At 49.4% G+C, this 19,546-nt stretch overlaps 1 protein-coding gene across 1 annotated transcript; it reads left to right on the top strand.

Annotated features, from left to right (window-relative positions):
* Positions 1–398: 398 nt before the first annotated feature.
* Positions 399–19,021, top strand: PCARE (photoreceptor cilium actin regulator). Its single transcript, XM_010371167.2, has 4 exons — positions 399–4,087; positions 9,572–11,618; positions 17,366–17,535; positions 18,744–19,021. Exons 1-2 carry the CDS (start codon positions 399–401, stop codon positions 9,768–9,770), a joined length of 3,888 nt encoding a protein of 1,295 aa, XP_010369469.2. The 3' UTR covers positions 9,771–11,618; positions 17,366–17,535; positions 18,744–19,021.
* Positions 19,022–19,546: the final 525 nt, after the last annotated feature.

Genomic DNA, 19,546 nt, shown 5'->3' with positions numbered 1-19,546 from the left:
ATATTAGAACACACTGTGAGTGCTGACTGGCTAGGGCATGATTAACCTAATAGGCTTAAGCTGCACTTGCTATCCACATCTGTCAGGATGCGAGCAAAACACAGGCCCGTAATCCACCGGACTGGGGGCCTTCAGAACTGTCCTGCTGCTCACTAACAGCAGAGGGTTCCAAACTTAGAACAACAACAGGACGACAGGTACCACTCCCTCTTCACATTTGGACCAAGAAAATAAAGAAAGCTGGTTCCAAGTTTAGGATATTGTACCATGGACTTCAAAGGATTCTGGCCTGAAAATTGCCTGGATGGACTAGTAAGATTGCCTTTTGTTCCTATTTCAAATATGATTCTTGGAAAATTGTGAAGGTTGTGGGTGGAAGATGACTACACGCTGAAATCATGGGGTGTACACCTTCACACAGTGACATTGTAAACAGCGTTGCAAAGAGTGGCATTCAGTTCTTGAAAAAGCCCAAAGCAATTCGGCCAGGATGTCAGGGCGGAAGTGAAAGAGGTTCCATCCCTTTGCTGGTTAAAAATTCCACCTGCTATGACGCTGGGGAGGGCCTGGCAGAGGAGCAGCCAAGTTCCAGAGGGAACCAAACCACAGCTAAAGGTCTTTGTCAGCTCATGGGAGATCCTGTTTCAGGCAAAAGGAAAGATATGGAAGGGCTGATCCCAGGAACCAAAACCTCTTCATCCCAGCTGAACAAATCACAAAGCCACATGGCTAAGGACATTCTGTTCAAGACACAGGGTTCCCATGTATCACAAGGGGCAGACTTTTCTGGAGATGAGAGTCAGGAAAGTAGTACCCAAGATACTTTCAAATGGAAAAGGACACTAAAATGTCACACATCAAGCAACCAGAGCCATTGCTACCAAACCATCCACCCTGCTCATGAGTCTGAAGGCAAAGTGGACTTCCCGGAGCCCCTGGTAAAGGCCCACCAGCACGCTTACGCCTATCTCTACTCCAGCCTCTCCAAATATGAAGCAATTCTGTGCATCATCCATCAGGCCACCCAGACCCGGGAGCTGCTGCAGCCCATGGTCAGCTTCCTGCTGCTGTGCTTTGAGGAGATCAGCCAGCTTTTGGGGGAGATTTCCAAGGATGGAGAAGTACTCCTGCAGGAAGTTAGGGAGGATCTGGCTTGGCCTTTGAAGAAAAGAGAGCCCCAGGAACAACCAGATCTCCTGCAACAGCTGCTGCAGTACACAGTCAGCAAACTGCAGGTGCTCAATGGCACGGTGGCCTCGCTCACCGACAGCTTCCTGGAGGGCTCCAGCAGCTACCTCCACTCCACTGCAACCCACTTGGAAAATAAGCTGAGCGCAAAAAAGAACGTGGATGAACGCCTCCTGGGGACTCTGGGGCAGCTACAGAGCCTGGCGAGTGGCCGTGGTGATCCTGGGGTGCAGGGTCTCCCCTTATGCTCTGAGGACAGTGGCATTGGTGCTGACAATGAGTCTGTGCAGTCGGTGGACAAGCTGGGCAAGCAAACCAGCTGGGACCTTGCACCAGAGCCTGAAGAATGGAAGTCGGTGACTTCGCCCCACACAGAAGCCAGGCAGTCCGGACACGCCTGGCAGCAAAGTCCATTCTGTATGGGTTCAGACAGACCCCAGGACTGCCTGCTCTCAGGGGCTCCTATGGCAAAGGTTCAGCCACAAGCACAGGATGAAGCAAGGAGCCCATGCCTCTCCAGTACAAGCCCTGAAAATATCACCTCCCCACCTTTGAAGCTGGGGACAAGTACCCCATGTGATTCCTTTGGGATTGGGGTCTCTGTGGAACCACATCTTTCCAAAACCTCCAGGCTGATGGACGCTCCATCTCTTAGTGACAGCGAGGACAGCAGCCCAGAGGAGGAAGACAAAATGAGCAGCATGAGTCTTTGTGTCTGGCAGGAAAAAACTCCACATTCCAGGCCACGATCTTCACCTGCTGACCGGGAAAGCCCATTTCAGGCCCGCACCAGAAGGCTTAGGAGCCTCCAGTCCCAGGAAATGATTCTGAAGATGAAGGAAGCAATCAGCAAAAGGATCAAGTTTGTCCCTGTGCCCTCCGGGCACCAGGATTGGTCTGAGGAGGAGGAGGGGAGGATAGTGGTCCCCCCAAGACCTAGCACCATCAGTGGCAGCAGGAGGGCCCCTGAGAGGGAGAGGAGGTCCCAGTCAGAGTCGTGTCTCCAGAGTCACATGGAGGAACCCACCCTTCAGGAGTTGCAAAGGGTCCAGAGGGACCTCAGTCAGAAACTGGAGGCATTTTATGCCCTGAGTGCCAAAGGGCAGGAGCAGAGCCAGGAGCAAATTCTGCAGCCCAGAGCAGCAGCCGCGTGGCCCAATGGCACCTGCAAGGTCAGTCCAAGCAACACCACCAGCAGGCTCAAGACATCCCTCACCAAGAACTTCAGTATTTTGCCTAGTCAGGACAAGAGCATCTTGCAGAAATGCAGTCCCCATCCTGAGGACGAACAGGGCAAAGCTGAGAAGCTTCCAAATGCCATCCCATCAGGAGAGGTCAGTGAGGCTGCCGAGGCCACGGACTGGAATGTCAGGGGCTGTCCCACCAGAACATCTGTCAAGAAGCTTATTGAAACTTTCAGTCCCACGGAGAGTCTGAGGACACTGGGGGACTCTAAGGACTCTGGGGCAAATCTCTGCCTCAGGAATTGCATCATGCCGCCCAGACTTCCCATGTACAGGGGGCTTGCCCCTTTGTATCCAAAGTCCCACATTTCTCCAGCATCAGGCAGAGAATCTCTCAAAACGGGCATAGGCTGGAAGCCCTTAGCACCTATCTTTCCCCCTCTGCCTAAAGCAGAAGCAGCCAAGAGTGAGGAGCTCAGCTGTGAAATGGAGGGGAACCCTGAGCACCTCCCTCCACCGCCCCTGGAAGTCCTGATGGACAAATCATTCGCTTCTCTGGAGTCCCCAGAAAGCAGCAAGTCCACAGAGAGCTCCCCCGAGGAAACCCAGGAGCCAGGGCCGAGAGAGGCTGGCCCCACCAGGAGAACGTGGGCTTCCCCAAAGCTGAGGGCCTCTGTGAGCCCCCTGGACTTGCTGCCCAGCAAGAGCACCGCCAGCCCCACCAAGCCTCGCGGCACAGGGCCAGGGAGTGGCAGGAGCAGCTGCCAGCTCAAGAAGCCAGCCCTGGACCTGAGCCGCCCACCAGCCACCAGCCAAAGCCCAGAGATGAAGGGTGGGACTTGGAATCAGGCAGAGAAGGCCACCAGCCTCTACAGGCAGCCCCGGAAGGCCATCGCCTGGCACCACTCCAGCCCTCCATCTGGACAAAACAGGACCTCAGAATCCAGCCTGGCCAGACCGAGGCAGAGCCGAGAGAGAAGCCCCGCGGTGGGCAGAAAGGCCTCTCCCACGAGGACACACTGGGTGCCCCAAGCAGACAAGAGGCGCCGGAGCCTGCCCTCCTCGTACAGACCTGCCCAGTCAAGCCCCTCTGCTGTGCAGACGCCCCCCAGTCCACCACTCAGCCCTGGAGCTCCCAGCCCACCCGTGAGCCCCAGGGTGCTAAGCCCTCCAACCACAAAGCAGCGAACTTCCCCACCACACCAGCCCAAGCTGCCCAGCCCTCCCCTCGAGGGTGCACCCGCTCAGTGCAAGGTCTCTGGCCCTCCAACCCAGCACCCAGAAGCAAGCCCCCCTTCTTTGATTCCCTACCCATCACCCCCAATGTCCCCTTCTCAGGGGCACAAGGAAACAAGAGACTCTGAAGACAGCCAAGCAGTCATAGCCAAAGTGTCTGGGAACACACATTCCATATTCTGCCCAGCTACCTCCTCTCTGTTTGAAGCTAAACCGCCGCTCTCAACAGCCCACCCACTGACCCCACCATCGCTGCCACCAGAAGCTGGAGGCCCTCTTGGGAACCCAGCAGGAGGCTGGAGGAACAGCTCAGGGCCTTGGCTGAGAGCAGACTCACAGCGGAGAGCAGCTCTGTGTGCCCTCAACCCTCTGCCTTTCCTCAGGAGGACAGCTTCTGACCGCCAGCCGGGTGCCCGACCGCAGCCTCCCGTCTTGAGCCCCACCAGCACCTCTTGTGAATCCCAGCTCGGCCAAAGCAGGTAAGGAGTGTCCTGGGGTCACTGCCCTTCAGCGGCTGGGAATAGAGAGGAACAGAGCGAATGGGCCTCAGCATCTTCTGGGTCCCAGTAGTTTTCAAACTGTGCTCCAAGGGAAGAGGCAGTTGGGAAAAAGAGGTGTAGGGGGCAGTTCCAGCTCCCCTACTCTCCAACCTTGAGTTACTGTGCTCTTATCTGTTACACATTCCAGCTTCCTAAGAAAGATTTTAATTGAAAAGAGGCCCTGCTGTATTAAAAAAATCAAGTTCAAATGAGAACACCTGGACAGGAAAGGCGCACACACCGAGGCCTGTCAGGGGGTAGGGAGCAAGGGGAGGGATAGCATTAAGACAAATACCTAATGCATGCGGGGCTTAAAACCTAGATGATGGGTTGATAGGTGCAGCAAACCACCATGAAACATGTATATCTATGTAACAAACCTGCATATTCTGCACATGTATCCCAGAACTTAAAGTTAAAATATATGTATCTCTCAAAAAAATAGAATAATAAAGTTCAAAACACTCAAGTTAGTTCAACCCCACACAACCCGTGTTTTACAGCTGGGGAAGCTGAGATGAAAAGGCTTGCCCCTATGGCTGGCTCACTGGCGCCACGTCTCAAACCAGCAGCCTGGCTCCCCTTGTTTCTGGTTCCCTGCAGGAGACCAGCATCTAGTTGGGAGGTTCTCAAACTATTTGGTCCCAGGACTCCTTTAAACCCTTTAAAGTTATTAAGAGCCCAAAAGAGCCTTTGTGTGTGGAGGCTGTATCTATCAATGTTTACTGTATTGGAAGTTAAAACTGAGAAATATGTAAAATATTTTTTTAAAATATATGTTAACACAAATAATATACTCTTATAAAAAGTGTATTTTCTGTCTAGTTTAAAGCTTTTATTTTAGGTTCATAGGTACATGTGCAGATTTGTGATGTAGGTAAACTTGTGTCACAGGGGTTTATTGTACAGATAATTTCATCACCCAGGTACTAATACCCAAGTTATTTTTTCTGCTCCTCTCCCTCCTCCCACCCTCCACCCCTCAAGTAGGCCCCAGTGTCTACTGTTCCCCTCTTTGTGCCCATGAGTTCTCATCATTTAGCTCCTACTTATAAGAACATGCAGTATTTGGTTAGTTTGCTAAGGATAATTAATGACCTCTAGCGCCTTCCATGTTCCTGCAAAAGACATGATCTTGTTCTTGGTTATGGCTGCATAGTACTCCATGGTATATACATGTATTACATTTTCTTTATCCAGTCTGTCACTGATGGGCATTTGGGTTGATTCCATGTCTTTGCTATTGTGAATAGTGCTGCAATGAACATTTGCATGCACGTGTCTTTATGAAAAGAGTATCTTCTACAACAACAAAAAATTTAGGGAAAAGAATAGCACTGTCGTACATTTTTTCAAATCTTTTTAGCATCTGGTTTAATATAAAACGACTGGATTCACAGCTCTGCTTCCATTGTCAACCTGTTGGGATTTCACACCTCATGTAGACGCTGGTATCTCCACCCTACATTCACAAGAGAATGAGTGAGAAGGAGAATTGACATCTTAGTATTATGATGAAAATAGTTTTGACGTCATGGGCCCCCTATAAGTGTCTCAGGAATAACCAGGGGCCCCCAGACCACACTTTGAGAATGGCTAGTCCTGGAGGTGTGGAATATAAATATGTGGCTTCCCATATCCCCAGGGACCTGGCTCCACTTCTCCTCTAACTTCAAAAGTTTGTAGAGTGAGAACAAGAGTCTTCATGAGTGCTGAGCGCCAGAATCCAGGGGTGCGGCTGCTACCTCTCACCCGGGCAGACTGAGTTCCAAGTGTGCCTTTCTCATCAGGGCAACAGATGTGCATGTCATTGGCCCAGCCATGCAGACAGGCCCGGACATGCAGCCGCAATGGGGCATGAGTCAAAGTGTAGCCATTGCTGGGCACTGAAAGAACTCGTAGGCTCAAGTGGTTATTTTACAGAATACACGGGGAAATGTGCCTTTACCCAAACTGGCGTAGAAACAATAACAAAAAATAATATCTGAGGTCTATTAGAGAAGAACTCTTATCAATGTGTCTTGATGTCAGATCAGACAAAGCTCAACTGACACCGGTCCTTGCTATCTTTGCATAGCCCACGATTGTGTAAATCAGCAGTTAATTTCTGCCAGAGTGATATGTGTTGCAGACTTCACAATCTGTCCAGGCACAAATGGTAATTTTTTACAAAGTACTCGGCAGTCAATTTTAAATAAAGATATTATCTCGGGAAAGTTGTGCATTATTACAGTTAAACTTCCACAGCCACTTGAAAGAAATGAAATATTGATTATTTTTGCAGGAATCTTAACATTGCTCTTTTCTTAAATCTAAAATGAGCTTCCTACAGTACAGTGGTTTTCATCTAAGAACCTCTATAAATGTTAATGTATTATTCCTCACTCCAGCCACTTATTCAGTTATTAGATTTCTAAAACTGTGCCCTTCAGGAGAAGAGCTTGAGAGAACAGGGACAATAAAATGGCATTAATTAAAAACACTAAGATTTTAAAACAGCAGGAGCAATAATAAAGTAACATAAAATTGTTCAAGAAGAAAATAATGCCCTTCTTCAGGCTTCTTCTCAGAACAGGGCAGCTAAAAGGTTGTTTTATGTCCTGAATCTCAACACTTGGGGCAGGGGTGTTGGGGAGGTAACAGTGGCTTGAAAGAGAGAGGATGTCCAGGCGCGGTGGCTCATGCATGTAATCCCAGAACTTTAGGAGGCTGAGGTGGGTAAATCACTTGAGGTCAGGAGTTCGAGACCAGCCTGGCCAACATGGTAAAACCCCGTCTCTACTATAAAAATACAAAAATTAACAGGGTATGGTGACACATGCCTGTAATCCCAGCTACTCAGGAGGCTGAGACACAAGAATTGCTTGAACCTGGGGGCGGCAGTTACAGTGAGCCAAGATCGCACCATTGCACTCCAGCTTGAGTGACAGAGAGAGACTCCATCTCAAGAAAAATTTAAAAAAAGAGAGAGAGAGGAGGGTTCATAAACAGGAGGCTTCCCAAGGTCACGTGGAAGGTTATATAATGACTTGCAACCATTCCCCTGCCTCTCACGACACCACACAGCTCTAAGCCTTCCCACACTGTGAACACGTGATGGGAAAGTGCTCATTCCCCAGCACCCCCGCCCCCAGGTATAAAGTTGGCATCTGGAAGCAGAAGCGCATCTGCTGTAAGTGCGTCAGGCCTTTGCCACCCTGTGGATAGCAAGCTTTTTTTTCTGCCATCCTGCATATGGGGAAACACCACCAGGGACTAGGCATGATTTCCCCCAAGATCATGCAACAAGCCAGTGCCAGGGAGCCAGAGGCTGCTCAGAACAGACTGTTTCCCCAAGCAGGGCCATGCAGGGACACAACCACACCCATGATGTCTTGCAGCTGAGGCAGGCCTGCAAGCTGAACCAGCCTGCCCTTCCAGTCACCCCGTGCGAGGCAGGAGCCCCTTTTTAGAAAATGCATGATCTTTGTATCTCCCGATCTTGGGGCCCTGGGGATTGGGAACAGCCCTTGGAGGCTTACCCAGGAAGCTCAATGACTGAGCTGCAACTGTTATTTATGTGCCAAATCCCCCAGCGGGGGTACCAGCTTAGGTCTCCGGATTTTGGGGCACTGTGTGCATTCGAGAAGGCTCCAGACTTGCTCCCCTCAATGTGGTGCTTTCAGCCTTTGCCTGGCCTACCCAGGCATGCACGCTCTGCCGCCTTTACTCAGTCTTCTGGATCAGAAGCCCAATGGCCCCTGGGCCCTGAACTCCTGTAGGGACCTGTGATGGGGCTGGAGGCCAACACAGATGAGATTGGCTCCAAGACACAGTGTGTTGGGTTCCTTCCTGTCCGACAACCATAGCTGTGTGCTGGTCTTAGCGCCCACCGCACTTACCCACGACTCCTACCACCCACCTCGATCGTGTTCAGATCCAAATACAAACATATTCTCCACTAGTTTGGCATCCCATGTAAGCCTAACCTCACAGAGCCGAGCATGTTGCACAATAAAGCTCACAGATCAGGCAAGAATGTGCTGTCGCAGGCAGAGAGAAGCCTTCTTACCTGTGCATGTGCAGAACTAGGGTCCTGTCCTGGCCCTGAGGCAACTGACTGAGAGCTCTGGCCAAGGCCTCATAGTCCCTGTAATAGGATGGCATGGTGCCTAGAGTCCTTTCCTAGTGCGACTTCCTATTCATTCAACAATGCAGCTCCATAGTGTCACTACCCACCTCTGGGGCACTTAACGCTATTAATACAATAGTACACGAAGGGTCTTCCATGCTTCACCCAGTATTGACACCTATGAGTGCCTGATGAGCTGCATACTATTATTACTTCCTTTTTTTTTTTTCTTTTAGACGGAGTTTCACTCTTGTTGCCCAGGAGGCTGGAGTGCTGTGGCACAATCTCGGCTCACTGCAACCTCCGCCTCCTGGGTTCAAGCGATTCTCCTATCTCAGCCTCCTGAGTAGCTGGGATTACAGGCATCTGCCACTATGCCCGGCTAATTTTTGGTATTTTTAGTAGAGATGTGGTTTCACCATGTTAGCCAGGCTGGTCTCAAACTCCTGACCCCAGGTGATCTACCCTCCTCAGCCTCCCAAAGTTCTGGGATTACAGGCATGAGCCACCATGCCCAGCCTATTACTTCCATTTTATACGGAAGGAAACAAAGACTCAGAGGGGTGTACTAATAAGCCGGAGAGTCAGGACTTGAACCCAGGCAGCTAGCCTCTAATCCCCACTCTGGGGAGCCTCAGGCTGTCCTGCCAGCAGACAGCCAGTGTGGCTTCCTGGGCAGGTCCCCTGCTAGCAGAAGCTTGCTCCATGCTCAGGGCCACCCTCCACTCTGCACTCCTAAGGCATGCCAAATCCCACTCAGTCTCCTGTGGGGGTCCCCTCCCCATGCAAAGTTCCTCTTAGCTGTGTCACTCCGCAGCTGGGAAGCTCTGTTCCAGCCAAATGCGGGGCCTGGGCTGGGCCAAGCTGTTTGCATTTTTCTCTATTCAGGAAAAGGGTGGCAGCTGCGCGAAGCCGGTTTTTTTCCTTGTTGTCTTTAATTCAACTGGCTAAGCCTGGCCCTTATTAAACAAGAAGTGCTTTAAAAACAAAAACAAAATTAAGGCCCAGCTCCCAGAGCTTCTGAGGGAGTTGCTTTGTTCAGAGCAGCAGGATCCAGGGCTTCAGGGGAAAGAACAGGACTCAGCCTGTCACCCCAGCTCCTGCAGTGCCCACCCCTGCAGGCACACGGCAAGGGCGGCACCAGCCTGGCAAGCCTGGGTACAGAGGGCAGAGGCCTGGCCCCCAGGGTGAACAGGCACAATTGTGGGAGAGGGCTGGGGAGGGACAGAAAGGGAGAATGGAGGACAGGGGTGGGGCAGGAAGGAGCAGCAGAGGAGGAGCGTCTGACCTGCACTTGTCCTTTCTCTCGGCAGCAGCAGCGAGGAGAGCCCTAAGAAGGACACAGAGCCGGGGAGCAGCCCCTGTTCCCCAGAACTGCAGGGCAGCAGCAGGCGTGCATCTCCCCCAGAGTTCTGTGTGCTGGGCCACGGGCTGCAACCAGAGCCTCGCGCCGGCCACATCCAGGACAAATGCCAGCCAGAGGCGCAGCCCCAGCAAGAGGAGGTGTCCTGACAGGCTGACGAGGGGGCCACACTCACGCAGTCACCCCAGAAGGCCAAGCGTGACAGCCAAGTGTCCAGCCTGACCCAGAGATGGTGGGCAAACCAAACTCCTACTGAGGTGTCCTGGAAAGGCCTGGAAGGTGCACTGCCCAGCGGGTCTGCTGAATTTTAAACAAACGCCCTTTTCAGTCCCAGATCCTGCTCTGCCTTGGGGTTCAAAGGTTAACCAGAACTTTAGACCCCACAATGACAGTATTTAATTCTTCAAGCGCTGGCCTTAATTTTGGGGTGGGGTGGGGAGTGGAGAATGTATTTGTTGCATGCTTGATAGGGTTTTAACTGGGTTCGTTCCTTCAGATCACTGAAGCCTCCCAATGGTGAATGAAGCAGATAGCATTCTCCAGTTTTGCGCACGTGAAAACCGAAGGTGTGGGGAGAGGCCCCCTCAAGTGTTTTGCTCAAGGTCATACAGCTAAGAGAATAGAGCAAAATTTTGCACAGATGAGTCTGGTGCTAGAATCTCTCTGCTCTTTTTATTACATTCCATTGCCCACAAGTATTGCGTCACTCCACCTGCCTAAAGCCGACATGGGTGCGCAAATGGTCGGAAAGCTTCTTTGTTGTAAGGTTAAGTCGTGGCACAGCATTGGAGCCCCTATTGAGAGCTTTGTTTAGAAGTGCGTGGCTCCCAAAACAAGAAAGCTGAGTGAGCTGGGATTAAAACACACAGCCCCACCTGTCTTCTGTCCTCTCCTCCTTCCCAAGCTCAGTTTCAATGCTTTAAACCTAAAGCTGACAGCTCACAATACCAGCCACGCTGCCTCTCGGCCTAAGCGTGTAGCAAACGCTCTCACTGCCCTACACATTACATGCTTCTCGACTGAGTAGGGTAAACCAAGCCTCCCAAACAAGGCAGCCCATTCTCTACATGCCGTGGGCGCTGGAGCGCAGAAGATAGCGTGGGTAAGGCATAAGCACTCACACGCCGATCTCCCCTCGGAGGCTTCTTGGCCAACTTTATTCCCAGGTCATCTTGCAAGAACTTCTGCTGGAGTTGAAATCAAAGTGAAAAACAGTTGTTCATGCCAAAAACCTGCTTCTGCCAATGAACTAGATATTTGCTGCAGATCTTGGAATGTTTCCATTGGAGGCTGTGGTGTACGTTCTGTTTAGAAAAGATTTTGCAGTAACTGAGAGATTCAATGCCGGCTCAATGGGTTGGCAAAAGACAAGAATTCTTACCCACAGGGGTACAGCTAAGGGACGATCCTCCAGAGGATTTTTAAAGTTTGGGGAAATTACAGACCTCAAACCCATTCTTGCTGAGATTGTGGGCTCAAAAACTTGTGAAACTGTGTCCCTAGGGACTCCAGCTACCTCCCCCGAGAGAGGCTATGACTGAGTAAACGAATCCCACCTCGATTTGTCCAGTTATTATTCAAAGGCACCCAAAGAACAGCTGATTAAACTACCAAGAGGGGCCACAACCCACCCCTCTGCTGGAAATACACACACAGCTCTGCTCACGTTTGCTCCTGTTGTCGCCCTCAGAGAAGTGCTCAGGCAGTGCCCAGGCCAGCGATTCTAGAGCCAAGCCACACCCACTGCTGGGTGGACACTTAGGAGCTCCCTGGGCTGCAGGCAATGAGGGAAGTCCAGCCACCCAGGCAGGGCTGGGGCCGAGATAAGCACATGAGAATGGACCAGGCTCAGGAAACTTGCCCGACAGATATCTGGGCATTCTCCCTAAATGGTTGGGCAGACCATTGGGTGACCAGGGGGAGAGCCTTAGGAAAGCTGGGCACTGAGCTGAGTGAGGAGACACACAGTGTGGGCAGCCTTCGAGGTTAGCACACAGGTAAGTGGCTTCAGGTAGGACTGTTCAGAAAGTGGGCCCTGCCTTGAGCTAGGATTTAGGGGCAGGATTGCTGGAGGTCTGAGGAAACAAAGCTGTTCCTCAGCTGCAGGGAGACTGGAATGGGACACAGTGGGTGAACCTGGGATACCATGAGGGGGTGTAACCACAGGAATTAGAAACATTTTAGTTACTGGAACCAGGATATGAAGTGGAGCCAGACCAGCTGTGAGGGGAAGCAAGGCTGAGTCTCCAGCCCAGGCCTCCTTCCAGAAAGGGCCTCTTCTTAAAAGTCCAGGGGCTGGGTAGAAAGTGGAAAGGGTGGCCAAGTGCCCCCTGCGGTGGCAGCAAGGAGCCAGGCAGCGTATTCCACCACTGAAGGGGTCAGTGTCATAGAGAACACACAGGAAGGGTCCCGAATGAACAACTGTGCTTTCCGTGAGCACCCATGGCAGGAATCTACACTTTTTCTTCATCGAGTTAGAAACCAAGGACTGTCAGGGATACAGAGGAGGAGGAACCCACCACAGATCCATCTAAGGGGTGCATGTCATACCCATCTTCTTACTCGGGCCAGCTCCACCCTGGAGGAGCACAGCTTTCATCCTCCCGACCATGGAGGCCCCAGAGCTGTGGAGAGGGAGATACTGAGCCCAGCCCTTTACCCAACACTTTAATGACACTGTAAACAGCTCCACCCCAGGGAAAAAAAAAAACACAATTTTCTGCTTCCATCAAAAGGATTCATGGAGAAAAGAAAAGAAAACATCATATTCTGGCAGAACAGTGATAGTTTTTTGCAAGTATAAGCACAATCTTCAAGATGAAATACAACCTCCCTCCGCGGCTGGGGTCTGAGCTGCCGTTTACTCTAAGCAGTATTTATCTTCCTTCCTCACATCGTATGCCCAGTTCAGAGCCTAAAATAATCCATGTTGAAAGGAAATACAGGGCACACAGACCAAGGAGACTTTTCTTTCATTGTGAAGGGCCTAGGATTGACAAGACTTGCCTCATAAACCTTATGATATGAATGAAAGGGATTGAGAAATATGTTCTTTTTCTGAAATAAACCAGTGTTTTGCATGTATCAGAGGAGCCGCTGCAGTGAATTGTAAGTGCTGACGTGTTTGTCAATTGATCATCTGGTTGACGGCTTACAGGCTGCTAAAGCACCCACTCTCTTTCAAAGGAAGTCTTTTCAAAGGTAATATATTTTTAAGTAGCCCCACATCAAACATTCAGTTGAACTGCCATAAAGTACACGTGTTCTGAGCCTGTATTAACAGAACATGTTATACTGCACTATCGTCTACTCCCCGTGCCTACCTGAGGTTTAAATAAAGCTCCATCAATCCATCCAGACGTTTTTATGAAATGTAATTAAAAATGCATCGCACAAGAAGAGGAGCAAACAGTTAATTCACTCAGAACTCTAATTCAACTTTATGGAGGACCCTAGACACTGCAGGCTTGATTGCACTCCTGGACTTCAGAAAGTAACTTTGTGAATAGTCCGTGGGCTCTGCATCAGGTGGCTCTAGGATTCCACTGACCTAGTCACCCGCTTCTGAACGCTGTCATTCCAGACACCCTTGAAGTCTAGCACAGGAGGCAGCAATCGGTTTTGGCTGCAGTGATAGCACTGGCGGGGCTCAGTTAGTGGCCATAGATAAAGCCGATTGGGCCGGGCGCGGTGGCTCAAGCCTGTAATCCCAGCACTTTGGGAGGCCGAGACGGGCGGATCACGAGGTCAGGAGATCGAGACCATCCTGGCTAACATGGTGAAACCCCGTCTCTACTAAAAAATACAAAAAAAAAAACTAGCCGGGCGAGGTGGTGGGCGCCTGTAGTCCCAGCTACTCGGGAGGCTGAGGCAGGAGAATGGCATAAACCCGGGAGGCGGAGCTTGCAGTGAGCTGAGATCCGGCCACTGCACTCCAGCCTGGGCGACAGAGCGAAACTCTGTCTCAAAAAAAATAAAATAAAAATAAAAATAAAAATAAAAAAATAATAAAAGATAAAGCCGATTGGCCTAAACTGGAGGAAAAAGAAAAAGAGGAGGAAGAGAGCAGGAGGAGAAAGAAACAAGGGGTATGGTTACTGGGCCACTCATTCTCAGGAACCGGAGAGTATCATGCTCCTGAGGGTTGGACTTAGAAACACCAGAGCCCGAGTCGTGACACCTCCGTTCCCTGGCTCTGTGACCTGGCATCTCTGGGCCCGTGTCTTCATCTGCAAAGCAGTGATAATGTCAGCCTACTTATCCCACCATCTGCACGACAGGGGCAAACGTGTCTTTTCTAAGGCATCTTTTTGAGCCATCTTGGGGAACGGAACTCATAAACCTGGCCATTTGGTCTTTAATGTTCGTCTCTGCTGCCTCCGCACTTTAAGATCCCGATTAAGAAAAGAAGCCAGTATCATTTCCCCCTCATTCCTGAGCTGCATTTTGATCTTTGGAGAAACTTAAAAACAGCTGTCAAACTCAGCAAGCATTGACTTCCTTCTTTGAAGGTTTTCATGTCTTTCAAAGTGAAGAGAAAAGACTTTACAACGTTTGCTTGCAATCGCAAGTACATATGTCAAATACACCAGATGGAAAAAAACAAATTAAGCCTCTGAATCTCTCGTCTTTCCCATGTTGAGTCATGAGGCTGTCAGTCAGATGGCCAGCAATTACTCTGAACACTGCTAAACAGCAGGCTTTGCATGCAGTGTGGGATGAGGCTCCAGTTAATAACAATCCTACCTTTCTTTGTATGTAACGCTCTGCTTTTTCAAAATGCGATTACTACATTGTTTCATTAAATCTTTAGGGGAAAAAAGACTGTATGAGATGGACAAAGAAAATGTTTTTTCAATACCTTTTACACATGAGAAAAATATTTAACTCCAAAGACACATTGCCAGTGAGGGCAGAGCAGGCCTCTTACCCCGGCCAGCCTTCCTCCTAATACCTGGAAAGCAGGATCTAGATTATTCCAGAGAGGCAGTACTGGAAGGAGACAGCATACCTTTCTATGGAAGAAATTCTCCATTTTCTCCAACATTTACAAATAGGAAATTATTTTTCTTTTTAAAGATACAGGGTCTCACTCAGTGTCACCCAGGCTGGAGTGAAGTGACACAATCATAGCTCACTGTAGTTCACTGCAGCCTCGAACTCGTAAGCTCAGTCTTCTCATTAGCTGGGACTAGAGGCATGCACCACCATGCCCAGTTATGTTTTTTTTATTTTTTATAGAGATGGGGTCTTGCTCTGTTGCCCAGGCTGGTCTCAAACTCCCAGACTCAAGCAATCCTCCCACCTCAGCCTCTCAAAGTGCTGGGATTACAGGTGTGAGCTGCCACACCTAGCCCAGGAAATTACTTTTCATATCTAACCAAAGTTCAGCTGAAATTCTAGCCATTCCTCAAACTAGCTTGGATGAAAACTCAAAACAAGGTCTCCAAGAGTTTTTAAATTCCCTCTGAGAACCTCGACCACTCCCATCATTTTCCAGCCACACACACAAACACACACACACAAACTGCTGCTAGCATTAAGAAAAAAAGAAAAGTATCTTCCAAAAATCTTTGCTTCTCATTGCCATGAACCCTGAAGTGGGCTTCCAGATGAAAACTGGCAGGAGCAGACGTGGCCTCCTTCTGGAGACGGCTCTTTATTGCCAGGGCCCCACAGCAGTAAAAACCAGTGGATGAGACAGAAAAGAATATAGACCCTGGGAAACAAATTGCCTTCATGAAAATTATTTATCTAGCAATTTTTTTTCCCTCCTTTGGAAAGGGACAGGATTGGCTATGTTTACAAAACCTGGTGACATTTTAAAGCGATTGTTTAGTTAACGGCTTCTGACATCAGCTGCAGAAGTGCCGGATCACTTTAAGGATGTAAAAATTCTCAAGGAGAACCCAAGGTGATGCTAATAACAGCTGTCAACCCACAGAGAGGTAATTATAAAGATGTGATTAAAACAAAGCCAAGCCTTCAAATGTTATAGCCAGCTTCACTGAAACACCAGGGGACGGGATATGGCGAAACCAGCACGCCCCCTGAATAAACCCCAGTAATGATAAGGACCAAACCTGAGCCCCCAAGAGGTCCCTGACTCAGAAACACCCACCAGGGAGCACCCGTGCGCACAGTGATGCCTGCCGTGCTGTCTGGAACCCAGCTGGGAGCAGGCAGTTAGGACGCTGCTTCCCAGGCTGCCTGATCTTCAGAATCAGCTGCTTGATAATTTGCAGATTCCCAGGCCTTCCCCGCAGTAACAGATCTACAGCTGAGACTGAATCTGAGTTTTTAAAAAGCACTTGTTCCTGTCTCTCCCGGTCTCCTCCCTCAAGCACTTCTTTTCATCAACCACGTTTGGTAAAGACTGATTGAGGGATGCTGACCCTCAGGTGTGGGCTAGCCTGGGAACCTCATAACCACTGAAAGCTTTGAGATTGTGACAGGTTCTCAACCTTGAGAGTGAGCAATCAAGGCTCTGATTCAGTAGGTCTGGAGTACAACCCAGGGATCTGTACTTTAACAATCACTGTGGGTAATACTGTAACAAGCCACAGTCCACACTTGGTGCCTACAGCATCCCCAGGCCAACAGCATCCCCAGGCCAACAGCTTCCAATCAGGGCATACCTGAAGTCTTCCCTTTTTCCACTATGAAGCTGCAGCAGTCCTCTGCTTGCATATGAGCCTCTGCCAAAACTCAGGTCATCATGGCAGACTCCCTTGCTAAAGCAAGCTCTGAATAGACTACACTTTTCTCATGTAGTCTTCATTTGTGCCCGCAGATCCTATCCCCACCAGAGGCCAAGTGTTCACAGAATGTCCTAATGATCAGAGCTGACCAAGCAGAGCCTCTGCCCTGAAGCTTTTGGGAGCAAAACTCTGGGACCAGACTAACTCCAGAAATCCATGGGGCTTCAGTGGGTTCTTTCAAAGGGCTCAAACTGACCCAAGGGAAGGTAAATGTCTTAAAGCCATAAAGCATCCTGGAACAGAAAGTCAGGGGCTTGGGAGTCAAGCAGGCCTGGACACATACCCAAGTTTCAGCCACTTTCTTGCTGTCTTAGGGCCTGACCCCGCGAAGTGTGGTCCCTGCCAGACTCACAGGACGGACATCACCTGGGAATTGAACAATGCAGACTCTCAGGCTCCACCCAGACCTGCTGAAACAATCTGCGCTTTACCAAAATTCCCAGGTGATTCCTGTGTACTAGCTGAGGTTGTTCATTAAGCATCGCTGAGGCTCAGTTTCCTCATCAGGAAATGAAAGAAATAATATCTTCCTTATAAGATGTCAAGAATGGCAGACCTGGAACACTGCAGAATTTAATGAGGAGGTTGACTCTTCCTCTCGGCTTCCCTTTCTGGGCCCCCATCTGCCTCCCTCCATTACAAGGAGAACAGAAGACTTAAGGGTCATTTCCCCCTTTCTTTCCCTAATGGCAGAACTAAGTTATAATAAAAGGAAAATGCTTCAGGCAAGAAAGCGCTCTGCTTTCCTGCAAATCATCCCCCCTCCAGTCTCAAGAGTCAGAAGAGTAGAACAGAGGGAACGGCCGCGAGGAGAGAAGAGCTTCTGGGTTTTCTTCTCTGTGGGGAGGGATGGTTGTGAAGGCGTATGGAGAAAGGGGAAGATAGCTGGAGAAATGACAGGCCTCAAACAGAATAGCTCCCTGTTTTCGTGGCCTTATAAGTACTTACAAGTACCTTATAAGAATGTTCTTATTCATCTTCAGTACAGCCAGGTGAAGGTGAGCACCGATATCATCCACACACGAGATTGATATGGAAAGATCAGAGAGGTTGACAGATGGGCCCCAAGCCGTACGCCAGCAGGCCACAGGCCTGACTCCGGAGCCTGGACTCAGTCTCTGCCGTCAACCCCAGAATATTCTAGGGCTGTGAGGTAAGGGGAGCTGACAGGCCAGGAGCCCACAGGGCCTAAGCCATGGCTAGTTTCCTTTTTTATCAGATTTTTTATTGTGCTTTTTGAATTCACCCAGCCATTAGAATCACCTGGAGTTAAAAGAAAAAAATACAGCTGCCTAGGCCTCACCTCAGACCAAGTGAATCAAAATCCCTGTGGGGTGGGGGTAGACCTCAGTATTTTTTAAGTCTTGCCAGATTATTCTGAAGCGCAATGAGAGGGGAGAAACATTTACTAACTCAGAAGGTAGGAGATAATAAAGAGAGGAGAAAACAGAATGAGAGATTTTGTTCCTGGACCAAACTGAGGGTTGGGCTTATTTCTCGTGGCCCAATAACGAGATACAGATGAACCAGGGAGGAAGAGAGTTTATTTCCGTAATTGGTTACAGGGAGAAGGCCTGGAAAATATCGCCAGAACAACTCAAATTACAAAGTTTTCCAGAGCTTACATACCTTCTAAGCTACATGTCTGTGTGTAAGTGTGCATTCAACTAAAGACATAAGTGATTAACTTCTTTTAATCTTTAGCTAAGATCTAAGTCCTAAAGCCCTTCCTCTGGAGCCTCAGTAAACTTAATCTAAATGGGTCCAGGTGCTGGGGTGATTACCCTTATCTTGTCTCCTGCTAAATCATGGAGGTTGGGGAGTTCCTTCAGACCCCGAATAAACTTGTTTGTGAGGCCTGGGGAGTTTCTTCAGACCCCTAGTAAAACTTGTTTAATCCTAAACGGGTCCCACTAAGAATTCCTCATTATCTCATCATGCTTCAAGACCCAGGAAAGGCCTAGGCAAAACTCTTGGTGGGCTTTTGTTACAGTCCAGCCTTTGTATAAGGGCACCAGCTCTCTCAGCTTTTCATGTTTAACTTAACCATTCGGTCCGTATTGAAACAGTTGTTATGGAGGTCTGCACTAGTGAGACCTGGCCTGCCATAATGGGACCAATAGGAAAAGTTTCCTAAAATCTCAGAAAATTCTACCTGATGTAAAAGGGAGTCCTGGCAGTTACAGCTCTCAGACAAGTCTTCAGTCTGAGTCTCACTCTAAACCGAGTACACCCATTTTTCTAAGAAAGAAAACGAGTTTTTAAAATTATTTCTCTTCTCTTTTCCCGATTTCCCCTTGTTCCCCACTTCCTACTTAGCTCTTTAGAAATGCAACTGTAACCTTTTACCTCTTTCACCAGACTCTCCCTACAGGGCAGTTTCATCTAACTGTGTACTTAGAAGCTCCAGAGCGGAACTTGCACCCACCGGGAAACTGCCTGGAGACACAACAGTCAATTAATAACCCAAAGTATGCCCACTACAAAACTCCCTCCCACCTAAAGAGCTTCAGCCACCTTTACAACCTTGTTCTGCCCACAAAGATGCCAACTCGACCACCCGTTACATAAGTCATCAAAGCGAGTATGTGGACTCCCCACCTGCCTGCTTCCTCTCCTGCATGCCATTCGTGCCAGCACCCCACCCCCCGCTTTAAAAGTGACCACTTTCTGCTCCAAAAACGACTCAGTACCCTTCAAGGCAGCTTCTTCCCCTAAACTAGTTTTGGAATAAAAAGTCAGTTTCTTTATACCAGGCCTCCCTTTTGTTCATTGGAGTCTGCAAGCAGTGAGTGACTGAACCTGCATTTTTTGTTACATGGAGAGAGAGACAGAGAGGGAGAGAATCTTCCATCATTAGAGGCTGTATTCCCACCCCCAAGAGCATTTCATGTAAGTGGAGTTCCTGGCCGCACACAAAGCCAAGCAAAGGATGTGTGGGCTCAGCTCCAGCCCCAGCTCTCAGGACAATCTTCATTTCCCATGACAGGCCATCCCATTAGATTCCCATAGGTATTCCCAACAGGCCCAGGGCCAGGTTACCAACATGCTGTCTTCCCTTCGTTTTCAAAGTAATGAGGTAAGGAAGTCTTTGGAGATGGAAATTTCCCAAGGTACACCGGAGCCACCCAGTGCCTCCCAGCAGCGTCACGCCACAGGTGTGA

The sequence above is a fragment of the Rhinopithecus roxellana genome, chromosome 17 (genome assembly GCF_007565055.1).
Source record: "Rhinopithecus roxellana isolate Shanxi Qingling chromosome 17, ASM756505v1, whole genome shotgun sequence".
Classification (NCBI taxonomy): domain Eukaryota; kingdom Metazoa; phylum Chordata; class Mammalia; order Primates; family Cercopithecidae; genus Rhinopithecus; species Rhinopithecus roxellana.
This window is presented reverse-complemented; position numbering and strand designations above follow the sequence as displayed.

Coding starts and splice junctions, on each gene's coding strand:
- PCARE (XM_010371167.2), top strand. CDS start 399: ATGGGGTGTACACCTTCACACAGTGACATTGTAAACAGCGTTGCAAAG. Junction 4,088..9,571: donor TCCCAGCTCGGCCAAAGCAG/GTAAGGAGTGTC, acceptor TTCTCTCGGCAG/CAGCAGCGAGGAGAGCCCTA.